We start from the raw sequence: 17,594 nt of genomic DNA, 5'->3' as shown, positions 1-17,594 counted from the left end.
AACACATCGCAAACGGCTCAAAACCATTCAACCCTAATGGGTAAAAAAGAAAAAAATAGCTTTCACCCTTAAAAGGTTAATAAAGCAGATATAGACCCGCACAGGCTGTATATTCTTTAATATGACACTAAATACCTATTATATATATTATTATTATTATTATTATTAGTATTAGTATTCCAGTAGTGTACAGCCTCTTGCTCCTAACAGCTGCTGCCTTTGTGATGTCACAATACACAGGTGACATCACAATAGGTGATGATGTCATGGAGGCTGTAAAGGGCCCTGACATTCCAGCAGTAGTTCAGTGTAGAAGTGAAGGAGCAACGATGGCTTCAAAACAGATAAATCTCATCCAACTTCTGATGATTCTGATCCTCACCGCCCTGCATCCATCTGACTCAAACAGTAAGTACACCCATCACTCCCATCCACCGCCCTGCTACATCGCTGCCACTAAACCATCCTTTTATTGTGTGTAGTGCAGACAGGTACCTGACGGGAGAATCGCCCTGTAACCCCCCGAGCCCCATACTGGTTTTAACCGTTTTTCTTCTGTCTTTATATATATTAAACACATTGTCGCTGTCTTACATAACAGTCTCCTGCCCGACGCGGTTTGTTGATTTTTGCCCCTTTTGCCCCTCTTGCCCCTCTCTTTCAGGCTGCGGCAGACGCCCGCTTATGTCAGAATATGGCAGCTCAAGGATCGTTGGAGGAGTTGATGCGCAGCCTGGTGCTTGGCCATGGCTGGTCAGCATCCAAGTGCCTTCCGGGGCCGGACATCGCCACTCCTGCGGAGGCACTTTAATCGATGAGCAGTGGGTCCTAACAGCGGCTCACTGCTTCAAGACCATGAAGAGGTAAGGATGGGGGAGGGGGGTAAGAATGCTGGCTGTGCATAATGGGATTGTGAGGGGCAGAAATGTTACCATTCGCTTTACCCTCACTATTATAACCTGACAAAGCCATCACGCGTTACATTGTAAACCTCTGCCTGGTTAATGTTACATCTCCTGTTTGTATCGATTTCACATCTTTGCCCCGGGATTCCTCTGTATAAATAGAGCTCAACGTGTTTCTGATAAGATTGATAATGGATGGATTCCCGCTAAGCCGCATGTCCGCTAACGTCTGTCTCTCATTATCCAGGGTCGTTTCCAAATGGCAAATTATACTCGGAGGATTCCAACTGTCGGATCCATCGCGAAGTGACGTCCAGATCAGATCCATCGACTCGTACGTTCAGCACGAGCATTACAATCCCCGGACTGAGCGGAACGACGTGGCGCTGATCAAACTCAACCAGCCCGTGAGATTCACCGACTTCGTGCAGCCGGCCTGCCTGCCGAGCGCCACCACGGACATTCACGCCATGGATCACTGCTACATCAGCGGCTGGGGCGTCACTAAAGATAAAAGTGAGTAACTTAGACCCCCGGACACCCCGGGAATGGTAGTTTAACCCCTTACAGACTGATATGCATCACAGACATTTTCCTGGTGTGTTCCGGGATGTCCGCAATGGGACTTTGGAACCTTCTGTGCCGACTACTTCAATCTGACGGCAACGACCAACATTACTCAGCTTTATTTGGGCCAAAACCAAGTCTGCCTCTGATAAATCTATGATTGGGTTTGACATTAGGGGCAATAACTTTTACATACCCCTAGATGGTCTGATAGTTCGCTATCGGCAAACAGACACCAAACTGTGTCACTGCTTCTCTCCCACGTCCCGAAATTCTGTGTCTTTCACAGGGGAGAATCCTCCTCTCGGGTTATAAACGGGGAATATGTTTTTCGTAAGGGGGTCGTTGCGCGTCTAGCCAAACGGATGTAAACCCAAACACACCGACCTCACCAAAACTCACCCCACTAACTGCTCCCAATCACACTCACCACACTCAGCCGCACACACATCACTCTTACATGGACTCCATGAATAGTTTATTTAAGTCTCTTCTCCTATCCATCGCTGGCGTCTGTGCGTCCGGTGATATTAATTAATTTCATCTTTGATGTCTCGGCAGCCGTCCAAACGGCCGACATCCTCCAAGAGGCCAAAGTAAACCAGATTCCTCTGGAGAGGTGCAACGGCTCGGCGTGGTATAACGGAGAAGTCCACGACTACAATCTCTGTGCCGGCTACGAGGAGGGAGGCATCGATAGCTGCCAGGTAAGAAAACAAATCTCTATTTAAGTGCGGTTTCTAAAACCAATTCTGTCTGCTGGAGATGGTATTTTGCGCACATCTTCTCCCTGCGAACATGCGCCGCTAAGACAATAGTAGAAACTGTTTGTGGCACCAAGACGAGGAAGGCTATATGTCTTGGTACAGAGACGGGTTAAACCAGTCACATGGCTCCGACAAAGAGATCCCAGGAGGTTTATGACCATACCCCGGGATGTCGGAGCGCGCTTACACCGACTGGATACAAATATTTGTGGATTTTTCGGATATAATAGAAAAAAATGGATAAAAAGAGACAATCTGGGCCACCATGTCATCTTCTGGGGATTTTTCTGGGATTCAGGCCACAGTGTCACAGAACGGTCATTATATCCACACCTCGGGCAACTCGCTCTTTAGTGAATAAACCGCAGAGCTTTTACTGGGGATGCGCAGCTGAGGCTGCAGTTTGTTACAAACCAAGGAGAATTAACCTTCCTCTATACTTTACTCCTGTAGGGAGACAGCGGAGGGCCATTTATGTGCAGGGACCCGGACAGCTCCACGTATAACGTCATCGGAGTGACAAGCTGGGGTGAGGGATGCGGCAAATCAAAAAAGCCAGGAGTGTATTCCAACACTCAATACTACCGTGAGTGGATCCTCAAAACAATGGGAACCCCATCTCCTGCGCTGAATGAAGCCGCTGGGACCCCAAGCTTGAGTGGTACAAGCAAACCTACAAGACCACCGTTCCGGCTGTCATCTCTATATCCTCCACTGCGGCCAAAACCAACACGGCCAGCGACCACGCGACCTCCACCTCAGACAACAACCGTGCGACCGGCACGGCAGACACAGCCTGCGCAACAGGCGGCATGGACACCTGGCACCTGGACACCTGGCACGCAGCCTGCGCAACGGAAACCGCGGACGCGGCCGGCGCAACGGGCGACATGGACAATGCCTGCGCAGAGAACACCTGGCACGCAGCCTGCGCAACGGAAACCGCGGACGAGGCCGGCGCAACGGGCGACATGGACAATGCCTGCACAGAGAACACCTGGCACGCAGCCTGCGCAACGGAAACCGCGGACTCGGCCGGCGCTACGGGCGACATGGACAATGCCTGCGCAGAGGACACCTGGCACGCAGCCTGCGCAACGGAAACCGCGGACGCGGCCGGCGCAACGGGCGACATGGACAATGCCTGCGCAGAGGACACCTGGCACGCAGCCTGCGCAACGGAAACCGCGGACGCGGCCGGCGCAACGGGCGACATGGACAATGCCTGCGCAGAGGACACCTGGCACGCAGCCTGCGCAACGGAGACCGCGGACGCGGCCGGCGCAACGGGCGACATGGACAATGCCTGCGCAGAGGACACCTGGCACGCAGCCTGCGCAACGGAAACCGCGGACGCGGCCGGCGCAACGGGCGACATGGACAATGCCTGCGCAGAGGACACCTGGCACGCAGCCTGCGCAACGGAGACCGCGGACGCGGCCGGCGCAACGGGCGACATGGACAATGCCTGCGCAGAGGACACCTGGCACGCAGCCTGCGCAACGGAAACCGCGGACGCGGCCGGCGCAACGGGCGACATGGACAATGCCTGCGCAGAGGACACCTGGCACGCAGCCTGCGCAACGGAGACCGCGGACGCGGCCGGCGCAGCGTGCGATTCCAATGCAGCGTGAGAAACGTGCGCGTGAGACGGAGCCCGCACGTCCTGCAAAGACGGCCGCGCCACCAAACACCATCGACAAACTGAAACAGATGTTCATAACCATGACATCTAACGGGCGGCCGACCAAAAACGCTTTGCAGAAGATTCTCATGGCTGCTAAAGAACAATCAGCTCGATAAGAGACTGCAATCAGACTGTTACAGACAGAGACTGTTCTTAGAAAGCTATTGGAATAGCTATTAAGATAGACGTTAAGTTAGTTGCTAAGTTAGTTGCTAAGTTAGTTGCTAAGTTAGTTGTTAAGTTGGTTGTTAAAAAAGCTGTTATAACAGCTCTTAAATAAATGATAAGTTAGGGGTTAGGGCAATTCCTCTGTGGTCAGTTTGGTCATTCATGGGGGGGCAAATGGTATCAAAAAACAAACCAGAAATGGTAAATCCAGGGAATAAGTGACTTTTTCCGTTGCTGCAGATTCTATGGGCATTCACACGTTTCTGAGGGTAGAGGGTGTTGAGTACACGCAGAGTAAAGAGGCTGAACGCGGGCATTTAAAGTCCGCTAATTACACAAATGGCTTCGGGGGCCGTAACTCGTAGACTTGTGCATTCGTTTTTGGGCGAACATGAAAACGAACACGTAGACGAAGACACGCAACACGTGTTCGTCTTCGTCTAATAATCCAGGGCTCGACAAATACCATGGCGCCAGGTCGCCATGGCGACTGAGAATTTTGTCCTGGCGCCTAAGTATTTGTCAGCTGCCCGCAGAAATGTTTCTGCTACTTGGAGCGAGCGCATATCTGGGGTGTGCGAGTACAATGTGCAGGGTAAAAAAAATCCTGGCTACTAACTTTTTTAGCTGGCTCCTAGATTTAAAACAAATTTGTTAAGCCCTGTCCTAATCTCCCTGGTCCCTTCCCCATGTAGCCTACCTTCTCTACGCAGCATCGCAGGGGTTGACGGAAGAGGAAATCCGTAGCTTCGCCATCAGGGGTTAAAGGGCACGGCACCAGCTTGGCCCACAGGTGTACTTCATTGGCTGATGGCAGAGGTGAGGTGGGGAGGTTTACATCAGAAGACAAATCGATTGTCTCAGCGCCTTCTCGGTTCCGTTCTAGAATTCCGAACAGAAATTGGGTTTTATAAATTTTAGAGAAGCAAACGGGCCGGTAGAGCTTAGAAAGAAAGAGAGAGATCCGGTTTCTCTGCGGGGGTTCAGAGGTCGGTTAAATTTAAACAAAGATTTTTGTACATTGGAGCGAAGAGGTGACATTTTGTATTTAGAGGGATAAACAACTTTGCACGGATTGCCACCCGGTGACGGTGAGCAGCGACGCGCCATTTATATATAGGTGCCCCTACTGTAAAGGCATTGAAGTCTCTATATGGGTTTAGCAATCAATGCCCACCGGCTCGTTGGCTTTAAACATTGGTGCTGTTGCCGATCGCTCGCCGCCGGCACGCGCTTAGAATAATGAGTTCAGGTCTTTCACTAAAATAAATCCGGGCGACTCCGCCGCTGAGCCCCTGAGATCCTTACGCATCGCTAAGGCTTTTGCCAAAAACATTCAAGGGTTTCCCAAGCTGCAAAAAGTTTGGAAATTCTGGGTTCAGCTCCTGGTCCCAGCTTCCAAAACATCCGATCTATCACAGAAGAGTTGATGTAAGAGAGAGCGTGGAATATAGGTGGGACTGCCTCCCAGCAGAAGTGGTAGAGAGTAATACAGTGAGTGTATTAAACATGCATGGGATAGAAAATATATAAATATAAATATATAAATATATAGAAAATAAATAACATTAACTGAAAAGATATGGTACAGCATAACTCCCATTACAATATACTGAGCCAGACATTGACAGTAACGCAGTGGTACGCCTCTGCCCCTAAAACAGCCTCCCCGTGCCACAGCTGCCCATAAAACAACCCCACTGTGCCACCGCTGCCCCTTTAAACAGCCTGTCTGTGCCACCGTTGCCCCTAAAACAGCCTGGCTGTGCCATAGCTGCCAATAGAACAGCCTCCCCGTGCCACCGCTGCCTGTGAAGCAACCTGCCTGTCCCATTTCTGCCCCTAAACACTTACTCACTTCATTCATTCATTCATTCACTTTCCTGCACCCCCTTTACCTCCCTTGCAGATTTCACTGGTCCGGGGGCCGGCTGATCATCACTGGAGCCACGCAGACGTCTATGCAGCCTGACGGCAGCCTAATTCACTGTTTGGGGAAACTCTTTCCCCGCACAGGTTCCTGCTGCCCCTGCGCGGGGGCCACAGCAGTGAGTTCCAGGCCCACGTTAGGCGGTCGTTGCGGCCCCCCCTGATAAGTGACGCCCGGGGCGGACCTCCCTCCTTTAGGTACGCTACTAGCCTGGCGGCCAGGCTCCCATTGCTTCTACACGGCTTAGTGCTCGTTATCCTGCTACATATGGCAGGCGAGGTGAGGCATGTACTGTGTACACAAATGGTTAATACACTTTACACTCAGTGCTATAATAATAGGGGTCACAGGGTTCCACATCAACAACAGAAAAGGACCCGGTGGATTTGGACCCCAGCACCAGAAGTAACGCTTATCACGCAATATAACAACGTAACAAAAATGACTTCCTAGATCTGGATACTTCTGTAAGTAACGTTCCGGTTACCGTCTCCTGCAGACTGGGAATTTCTTTTGGCCGCCCCGTCTCTATGATGTCTCCTCAGCCTGGAGACGGATCATGTTATGCACTTCCCTGCGCTCCGGCCACGGAGAATCGGCCATCTCTGCGGAATTCTCTTTGCTTTCAAAACTGGATGCAAAATTGAGAAAAATAGAACTTTTTCCAGCCCTGATTTAAAATGATTATTGAGATTTTCTAGCGTTCAAAGTTTCGATACTTTTATCAAAAGAAAATGAAGTTGTTTCTCGATGTCTCTCTCTACTTGGCAGCATCTAAACCATAATGTTGGTTTTTCTTTCTGTTTTGCGACCGGATATCTGCCGAGATATTCACCGATTTTCCGAATTCCTCCATTAATAGGAGCAGAGAACCCGTATCTGCCGTCCCCCGATGAGCCCCGGGTTTGGAGAACGCAGGGCTGATGCAGTTTATTTGACATTTTGGGCCAGTTGGGGGGTTGGAATAATTTAGGTTCTGGATGTCCCTTTAATGGCCAGGAGCCCACGGAGTCTTAACCCTTGTGTTTCCTCATTTTATCCGAATTGGTAATAAAACTTATAGATTCGCACTCCGTCCGTCGACTTTAATAAGAGGCTCCCTCTGTCAGCTTAGGTCTGCGGTGCCCGGGGGAGAGGAGGAGCGGGAGAGAGAATGTGTTGGTTCTTGGGCGTCTTTTTGTCTTCCTTGCCCTGAGACACAGACTGCTCTCCTCCCTCTCATTAGAAGTACGCTTGGTCCTCTTCCTCACTCTCCCTCTTTCTTCCTCAGTACTGCTACTCTCTTTGTTCCATTCAGTGCTGGGTGAAGGGGCGTTTGGAAAAGTCATATTGGCTTCTGTACCTAGAAGAGACTCTATGGTAGCGGTCAAAATCATCCGCAAGCAGTGGCGTCTCCATCTTTCATATTTAGGGGGGCACATGGGGGGCCAGGAACCAAAGTAGGGGGGCCAATTATAAAACGGTACATATACACTATATATATATATATATATATATATATATATATATATATTGTAGGGGACAGCTCACGCATGGGGCGGCAATGACGGTTTCACACAGGCTTCCAACGTAAAAGCGCGTTTATTTAGATGTTGTAGTCACAGAGCACCTTGTAAACAAAACAAACTATAAGCCTGTCCAGCTCTAACTAAACAGCAGGATACCTCTCTAGCAGCCTAAGGTCTGACGCAAAGCAAAGTAACCAGTTTTGTATGGGGTAAAGCTTCATACCTGGTGAGCTGCAGCGCTGGCTGTAGCTGCTCCTTCATTCAGTTTCTCCCTTCACCTGCAAACTTACCAGCCCTCTCTTTTAAGGCTTCCTCCCCAGTAACGAGCTTAGGAAGCCTCACCTGAGAGCACCTGGGTTTGCTACCATGCCTGGCAGAGGTAACCAGGTGAGATATATATACCATCAACCACGCTCCCATACACTTTACCACATATCCCCCCCGTCGACTCCAGACCAGAGGTCTGGACAGCGTCAGCAACCATACAGTACACCCTGGACAACGCATCCGCATTCCCATGTAACTTCCCTGGTCTATGCTCCACTGTAAATCTAAAATTTTGCAAGGAGAGAAACCATCTGGTCACTCTTGCATTCCTCTCCTTATTCTGTTTCATCCATGCCAGAGGAGCATGGTCAGTTACCAACACGAATTCCCTGCCCAGGAGATAATATCTCAGGGACTCCAACGCCCACTTGATGGCGAGACACTCCCTTTCCACTATGGCATAATTTTCCTCGGCTGGGGTCAGTTTCCTACTCAAGTACAGCACTGGGTGTTCTTCCCCATTAACCACTTGTGACAAAACTGCCCCCAAACCTCTAGCAGACGCGTCTGTCTGAACCAGAAATGGTTTCCTAAAATCAGGGGAAACGAGCACTGGCTGGTCACACAGGACAGACTTCAGACTCTGAAAAGCCCTTTCTGCCTCGGGGTTCCACTTTACCATCACTGACTTACCACCCTTTGTTAAGTCTGTCAATGGTGTGGCCATGGAGGCAAAATTGGGCACGAACCGACGGTAGTACCCGGTTATGCCAAGGAAAGCCCTCACTTGTTTCTTTGTTACTGGCCTAGGCCAGTTCTGTATCGCCTCAATCTTATTGATCTGGGGTTTAACCAGCCCCCTACCAATGATATAACCCAGGTATCTTGCTTCCTCCAGACCCACTGCACATTTTTCAGGGTTTATGGTTAGGCCTGCATCACTAATGGAGTCTAACACGCCCTGTACCTTACCGAGGTGACTTTTCCAGTCAGACGAAAAAATTACCACATCGTCCAGGTAAGCAGCGGCATAATCACGATGTGGTCTCAAAATCAGATCCATCAGCCTCTGAAAGGTAGCAGGGGCCCCATGTAACCCAAATGGCATCACAACATACTGGAACAGGCCCTCTGGAGTGGAAAAGGCAGTCTTCTCTTTAGCCTCCTCAGTTAACGGTATCTGCCAATAGCCCTTTGTAAGGTCAAGTGTTGTAATGTACCTTGCCTTCCCAAGCCTCTCAACCAGTTCATCCACTCGGGGCATGGGGTACGCATCAAACTTTGAGACCTCATTTAATCTCCTGAAGTCATTACAGAACCTCCACGTCCCGTTGGGCTTTGGGATTAGCACTATGGGGCTTGACCACTCACTAGTAGATTCCTCAATAACACCTAATTCAAGCATGCGCCTGACCTCCGTGGATACCGCCTCTCTACGGGCTTCTGGTATCCTGTATGGCTTCAGGTTCACTTTACTGTGAGGCTCAGTTTTAATATGGTGTTTTATGAGGTGGGTACGGCCAGGTAGGTCCGAAAACTTTCGTCTGTTTTCCTGCAGGAACTCCCTCACCTCCTGCTTCTGGGGCACTGACAGTGCCTCTCCTATTGTTACTGGGGGAACTGGTTGCCCCACTTCTTTGACCCCTGCCTGGGTCGCCCCCAAAGACTCCCGCTCTTTCCACGGCTTGATCAGGTTTACGTGGTAAACCTGGAAGGGTTTTCTCCTGCCCGGTTGATGGACCTTGTAGTTCACCTCACTCATCTTCTCTACAACCTCATAGGGACCCTGCCACTTGGCTAAAAACTTACTTTCAACGGTGGGCACTAAAACCAGGACCCTGTCCCCAGGATTAAAGGCCCTCAACCTGGCAGATCTGTTATAAATTCTGCTCTGGGCCTCCTGCGCTCTTTGCAGATGCGTTTTAACTATAGGCATCACCGTCGCTATTCGCTCCTGCATCTGAGCCACATGTTCAATAACACTCTTATATGGGGTGGCCTCGGTCTCCCAAGTTTCTTTGGCAATATCTAACAAACCCCGTGGATGTCGGCCATACACTAACTCAAAGGGGGAAAACCCTGTAGACGCTTGGGGCACCTCCCGGATAGAGAACATGAGGTAGGGTAATAGACAGTCCCAATCCCGACCATCCCTTTCTACCACCTTTTTTAGCATATGCTTTAGGGTTTTGTTAAACCTCTCCACTAACCCGTCTGTTTGAGGGTGGTACACTGAGGTACGGAGGTGAGTGATTTTAAACAACTTACACAGGTCTTTCATGACCCGTGACATAAAGGGCGTACCCTGGTCAGTAAGAATTTCTTTAGGGATCCCCGTGCGAGAGAACATGTAAAACAACTCCCTAGCAATATTTTTGGAGGCCATGTTTCTTAAGGGTACCGCCTCTGGGTACCGGGTAGCATAATCCAAGACAACCAAAATGTATTGGTGTCCCCTAGCAGATTTGACAATGGGCCCTACCAAATCCATGGCAACTCTCTCAAATGGTACTTCAATGATGGGAAGTGGCACCAAGGGGCTACGGAAGTGTGGTGTTGGGGCACTCTTCTGGCATGTGGGGCATGACTCACAATACCTTTTTACTTCTTCATATACCCCAGGCCAATAAAACCTTTGGAGGACCCTCTCTTGTGTTTTATTAGTCCCCAAGTGCCCCCCAAACACATGGTTATGGGCTATGTCCAGCACCAGGTGTCGGTATGGTTTTGGCACCAGAAGCTGTTCCACAATTTCCTTGTTAACTTTGGTGACCCGGTACACTAGATCCCCATTCATGGCAAAATGCGGAAATTTCTGGTCAGCTTCGGGTTCCTGTGGTACCCCATTTACTACCGTGACATTTGCCCGTGCAGTTCCCAGAGTGGGGTCTCTCACTTGCTCGGTCCCGAAGTTACCCCGAGACATTTCTAAATCTAAGACCTGTTGGCCGGGTAGGGAAGTTTCTTCTTCTTCCTCCCCAGCTAACACCTGCAAGGGGAAAGAATCTTCACTATACATTTCAGGTGGGCCTAGATCCTTTTCATCATGCCCCTTACTGGTATCATTGTTCCCAATGGCCGTCTCACCTGACCCATTATTTACAGGGAGGGTTACAGACTCTGCCGGAGTTTGTTCCCCAGCTGCAGAAACGTTCCCCCTTCTCCACAACTCCCAGAACAAGGGGAAATCGCGGCCTAAAATAACCGCATGCATAAGTCTTTTTACAACTCCGACTTCGTAGGTCACAGTTCCAGATGGGGTCACCAACTTAATGGGGGCCACAGGGTAAGCTACAATATCCCCGTGGATGCATAGCACTCTTATGTGCTTGTTCGGCACGTAGTCCATAGTCACAAGGCCAGCCCGAACCAAAGTCACCAGGCTACCCGAGTCCAAAAGTGCCTTCACGGAGCAGTCACCTATCTTCACCATACAAAAATGCGGCTCAGTCTCTGATTCTGGAATGGCTGCACAAACAGGTTCTGCAAACAGGGACTGACGCCGACTAGCGTCACACACCATGGGCTCTGAGTTAAGAGGGCAATAGGCGGCTATGTGTCCCCACTCATGGCACCTCCAGCACTGGGGGGTCCCTGGCCTCCTTAGTAGGGAGCCCTTTCTAGGATTGTGGGGTCCCAGGGGTTCAGGATCAGTCTTTTGCCCTTGCCCAAACTCTAGAGCCCTGCTCTCTCTCACATTTTTCCATACACCTCCAGCTGGAACTCTCTTACCCAAAGATGTCGCGGGTCTGACAGTCTTGGAAGGTGTTGGTGCCGCAGGGACCTCACGGAGGAAGTCCTCCGTTGCTATGAACCTTTCCACCATGTTGACAAGCTGCTCAGCAGTTCTGGGGTCTCCATGCCCAACCCACCGTTGTAGCTCCGCCGGGAGGGCGCGGAGGTAGTGGTCCACTACCACCTTTTCCACAATCTGGGCTGGTGTAGTGGATTCTGGTTCCAGCCACTTGCGTACAAGATGAATCAGATCATACATCTGGGACCTGGCAGGCTTGTCCATGGTGTATTTCCAACAGTGGACTCTCTTGGCCCGAACAGCGGGCGTAACACCCAGGCGAGCAAGGATCTCCATTTTTAGTTTTGTAAAGTCCCGGACATCCTGCTCCCCGAGGTCATAGTAGGCCTTTTGCGGTTCACCAGTCAGGAAGGGTGCAATCACTTCTGCCCACTCTGCAACTGGCAGTCTCTCTCTCTCCGCCACTCTCTCAAATACGGTGAGGTATGCCTCAACGTCGTCGTCGGGTGTCATTTTTTGTAAGCCCCGCTGAACGGCCCTCCTCACGTTAACAGTCTCAAGGGGGCTTGCCTCCACTTGTTGGGACTGAGCCACAACAGTCTCTCTGAGCGCAGCAATCTGCTCCATTAACAGGCGATTCGTTTCCTGTTGTTGGGCCATAGTCTGCTGTTGCGCATGTTGCTGGGCGTGAAAAGCCTCTGCATGAAACTTCCGTTGCTGTTCCAAGGCCTGCTCATGTCTCAGGTTAGCCTGTATCAGCTGCTTTATCACTTCCTCCATTGTGCCGGATGGGCCTTACAGTGCTGCAGCCTTCACTCAGGACATATGCTTCCGGCCCTTTAAATGTCCACAAAATTCAGATGCTGTGTTTTGTCCTGCCGTTGCTCCTAGCACCACTGTGCCCGCATTCTCCACCAATTGTAGGGGACAGCTCACGCATGGGGCGGCAATGACGGTTTCACACAGGTTTCCAACGTAAAAGCGCGTTTATTTAGATGTTGTAGTCACAGAGCACCTTGTAAACAAAACAAACTATAAGCCTGTCCAGCTCTAACTAAACAGCAGGATACCTCTCTAGCAGCCTAAGGTCTGACGCAAAGCAAAGTAACCAGTTTTGTATGGGGTAAAGCTTCATACCTGGTGAGCTGCAGCGCTGGCTGTAGCTGCTCCTTCATTCAGTTTCTCCCTTCACCTGCAAACTTAACAGCCCTCTCTTTTAAGGCTTCCTCCCCAGTAACGAGCTTAGGAAGCCTCACCTGAGAGCACCTGGGTTTGCTACCATGCCTGGCAGAGGTAACCAGGTGAGATATATATACCATCAACCACGCTCCCATACACTTTACCACAATATATATATATATATACACGTTAGACGTGCATTTTTAACTACATAATATGCACTTATTACACCCTGCTTCTGATATATATTAATATTAACCCCTGCTGCCGATATATATTAATATTTGACCCTGCTACCAGTATATATTAATATTAGCCCCTACTGCCAATATATATAAAATTAGCCCCTGCAGCCAATATATATTAATATTAGCCCCTGCTGCCGATATATATATAAATACTAGCCCCTGCTGCCAATATGAATATAAATACTAGACCCTGCTGCCAATAAATATTAATATTAGCTCCTGCTGCCAATATATATTAGCCCCTGCTTCCTATATATATTAATATTAGACGCTGCTGCCAATATATATAAATATTAAACACTGCTGTCAATATATAAATAAATATTAGACCCTGTTGCCAATATATAAATAAACATTAGCCCCTGCTGCCAAAACATATATAAATATTTGCCCCTGCTGCCAATATATATATAAATATTAGACCCTGCTGCCAATATATTTTATAGTGAAAAAATTGGACCCTACCAAAGCATTTCCTTGGGCCCCACTCAACGCTTCCTTGCATGCAATCACTCCATCCGCTGCCACACTGACTGCAGATGAGGGGAAGACCATGAGAGTCAGTCCTGCACCATGACATTGAGTGGTCCTCTCCCCTGAAATCATCCCCAGAGTCCCTTTATCCCCTCATTCACTAAACCATACCAGGAATTTTACTTACACCCTGTAGTTCAGGTATAGATCAAATAAACAACACATGGAAACAGCACATGCAACTGAATGAGATAAAACGGAAGTGAGAGACCGGCCGACAGTAGCGGGGGATCTGGATTCCGGTGTTATAATCCGATCTCTGTTTGAGGTCGGATTATATAAGGAGAGGAGTTTTTCAGAGCATTTGCTCTGAAAAAAACCTCTTTTTATAATCGATAAAAATCGATCCGATTAATCGATGATGAAATTCGTTGCCAACGATTTTCATTATCGATTATTATCGATTTTATCGATTAGTTGTTTCAGCCCTAATGGAAATATAGCCGATACAGATGAACAGAATGACACAAAACCCAGCTTTGCAGGTATATATCAATTGGAAATTACATATAAACTCTGCATTAAAGGTATAGATAAAAACCCCTAAATTACAGGCATAGATCACTCGTCACACACCCCAAAGACAACCCTGGCGTCCTCACTGCCCACATAGAACCTGACCAGCACCCAAATTACACATTGTGTCAGCTTTGTCCCAAAACAGCTGAACGTACGCCATGTTTGTCCCATAAACACCTCTCCCTCCTAATCTATCCTATCTACCCCCTCTCCCTCCCAATCAATCCCATCTACGCCCTCTCCCTCCCAATCTATCCCATCTACCCCCTCTCCCTCCCAATCTATCCCATCTACCCCCTCTCCCTCCTAATCTATCCTATCTACCCCATCTCCCTCCTAATCTATCCTATCTACCCCCCTCTCCCTCCCAATCTATCCTATCTACCCCCTCCCCCTCCTAATCTATCCTATCTACCCCATCTCCCTCCTAATCTATCCTATCTACCCCCCTCTCCCTCCCAATCTATCCTATCTACCCCCTCTCCCTCCTAATCTATCCTATCTACCCCATCTCCCTCCTAATCTATCCTATCTACCCCCTCCCCCTCCCAATCTATCCTATCTACCCCCTCCCCCTCCCTATCTACCCTGCATGGGCTCATCTTGCTGCACATAGTGGTAGGAATATAATATAAAAGTATATAGGAATCAGTGTGTATGTGATATATATTGTATTTTATGTGAATGTGATGGTGTGCATGTGAATCAGTATATATATATATACACCTGTGTGTATGATCTCAACCGCTTCATAGAAATAAAATGTGGTCACCCTACCCTAGAGACTATTGAGTAAAAGGGTAAGTGTGTGTGTGTGTGTAGTTTGAACTACTTATGTTTACAATAACAATTTTTCTTATATTAAATATAATCATACACTATAAACTTGAATAAGATGTAATTTAAGGAAAAAAAGGGGGAGAGATGGTGAGAGAAAAATCTATCCCATCTACCCCCTCTCCCTCCCTATCTACCCCCCTCTCCCTCCCTATCTACCCCCTCTCCCTCCCTATCTACCCCCTCTCCCTCCCAATCTATCCCATCTACCCCATCTCCCTCCCAATCTATCCTATCTACCCCATCTCCCTCTCAATCTATCCTATCTACCCCCCCCTCCCAATCTATCCTATCTACCCCCTCTCCCTCCCAATATATCCCTATCTACCTCTTCTCACTTCCTATCTACCTCTTCTCACTCTTTAACCCCCTCCTATCTTTCTAACCCCCCCTCCTCCTTTGAAGTTCACTTACCTTGGGCTTGTAGAAGTCCAGCGGTGAGATCGCGAGGTCTCTGCATCCCTGGTTCTGCCGCAGTGTGCGCGGCTTCACTGCTGGGCGCCGGATATGACGACATATACCAGCGCTCGGCTTGAAATGCCGGCACTGCGACTAAGGCAGAGGCCTCGCGGTCGCAGAGAAGAGGGAGAGGTGCCGAACGGTTGCTGAGAACTTATTCCTCAGCGACCGCTCGCCGCCTCTCTCTCTCCTCCGGGTCTGTTAAAAAATAAAAAAAGACGGCGTTTCAATTGGGGGGGCACACCGGGGGGCACAGCATGATGTAGGGGGGGCCTTGGCCCCCTCTGCCCCCCCCTGCCGACGCCACTGTCCGCAAAAAAGCCATAAAGCCCCTGTACCTACTGAAGGAGGTACACCGCCCGTACACACACACATATACATACACCGCCCGTACACACACACACATATACATACACCGCCCGTACACACACACATATACATACACCGCCCGTACACACACATATACATACACCGCCCGTACACACACACACATATACATACCTGCAGTGCTGGGGTCTTCCAGAGATCGTTAACATCACCTGTGGAGCTGGAGCCGGGGGGCTTCTTCCTCTACCTTACTGAGAGGTGGTAGATCAATACAGCAAGGGAATGTAAGCATGCGTGGGATATGACTAGACTATGATCAGAAGCTAATTACATAGGAAAAACGGGCAGAAAAGAGGGGCTGAGTGTTTCTTATCTTCCATCTCGGCATCGTGGGAACCATCGTAACAAAACCACCGGGGCCGTCGCCTCTTGGCTTCTCCTGCCGCAGCTTCACCTTGTGAGCCGCGATCGATAGACTGTCACGGCATTAGATGTCCGGATGCTGAAGTCCCTCCAGATACACAAGAATCACCCCGAAAATGTAAGGGGGACATTCAGCCGGATTGGTTCCAATTTACACAAAATCAACGTGGAGGGCAAGAGACATACTGGACTCCAACTGCCGCTCCTCCTCCACAGCTACAACATACAGTAACACTTATCACGCAATATAACAATGTAACAAATATGACTTCCTACATCCAGATACTTTTGTAAGTAACAATAATGCAGGGCAATCTTGGTCCTTCTGCCTGGACAAAGTCCATGAAGGCGGCATTGATAAGACCTGGTGCACATGACTACATGGATGGCTCCAAAAGCCCCGCATGCCTTAAAAACCGTAAGACATCATTTCTGTGGGGTAAATAAATGGGACAAAGGCAATAGGCGCATGAAAGTCAGAAACTGTATATTACTGGAATACCTACAGAAAGTATCCATAAATAATTGAGTTTTGTAGGTATTCCAGTAGTGTACAGCCTCCTGCTCCTTGCACCTGCTGCCTTTGTGATGTCACAATGCACAATAGGTGATGATGTCACGAAGGCTATACAGGGCCCTGACATTCCAGCAGTAGTTCAGTGTAGAAGTGAAGGAGCAACGATGGCTTCAAAACAGATAAATCGTATCCAACTTCTGATGATTCTGATCCTCACCGCCCTGCATCCATCTGATACAAACAGTAAGTGCACCCATCACTCCCATCCATCACCGCCCTGCTACACCACTGCCACTAAACCATCCTTTTACTGTGTGTAGTGCAGACAGGTGCCTGACGGGAGAATCGCCCTGTAACCCCTCGAGCCCCATACTGGTTTTAACCCTTTTTAATTTGAATGACAGGATCCGGTCTTGAATTTAATTCAGTATTTGAGTTTATTTCACGCAAATGGATAACAGTATCATTAACATCCGAGTCACCTAATGACCTCACTAATCCCTCCATGTGTGATGTAATAGTGTTTATTTTAGGATTCTCATTTTATTGGTTGTTACTAAATGATCTTTATATGGACGCTTTCAGAAGCCCTGCATGTCCTGAAAAACCTAATATAACATTTGTGGGGAAAATAAATGGGAGACGGGGAAGATCCGGCTGAAAAACACATCGCAAACGGCTCAAAACCATTCAACCCTAATGGGTAAAAAAGAAAAAAATAGCTTTCACCCTTAAAAGGTTAATAAAGCAGATATAGACCCGCACAGGCTGTATATTCTTTAATATGACACTAAATACCTATTATATATATTATTATTATTATTATTAGTAGTAGTAGTATTAGTATTCCAGTAGTGTACAGCCTCTTGCTCCTAACAGCTGCTGCCTTTGTGATGTCACAATACACAGGTGACATCACAATAGGTGATGATGTCATGGAGGCTGTAAAGGGCCCTGACATTCCAGCAGTAGTTCAGTGTAGAAGTGAAGGAGCAACG

General features: G+C 48.8%; 1 protein-coding gene across 1 annotated transcript; it reads left to right on the top strand.

Annotated features, from left to right (window-relative positions):
* The first annotated feature begins 329 nt into the window (after positions 1-329).
* On the top strand, positions 330-4,459 carry LOC128496863 (acrosin-like). Its single transcript, XM_053466682.1, has 6 exons — positions 330-408; positions 665-863; positions 1,153-1,421; positions 2,034-2,179; positions 2,693-2,900; positions 4,335-4,459. The coding sequence occupies exons 1-6, from the start codon at positions 330-332 to the stop codon at positions 4,457-4,459; spliced, it is 1,026 nt and encodes a 341-aa protein (XP_053322657.1).
* The last annotated feature ends 13,135 nt before the right edge of the window (positions 4,460-17,594 follow it).

Source organism: Spea bombifrons, chromosome 5 (genome assembly GCF_027358695.1).
Source record: "Spea bombifrons isolate aSpeBom1 chromosome 5, aSpeBom1.2.pri, whole genome shotgun sequence".
Taxonomy (NCBI): domain Eukaryota; kingdom Metazoa; phylum Chordata; class Amphibia; order Anura; family Pelobatidae; genus Spea; species Spea bombifrons.
Note: the sequence above shows the minus strand (reverse complement) of the source record. Positions and strands in the feature narration are given on the sequence as shown.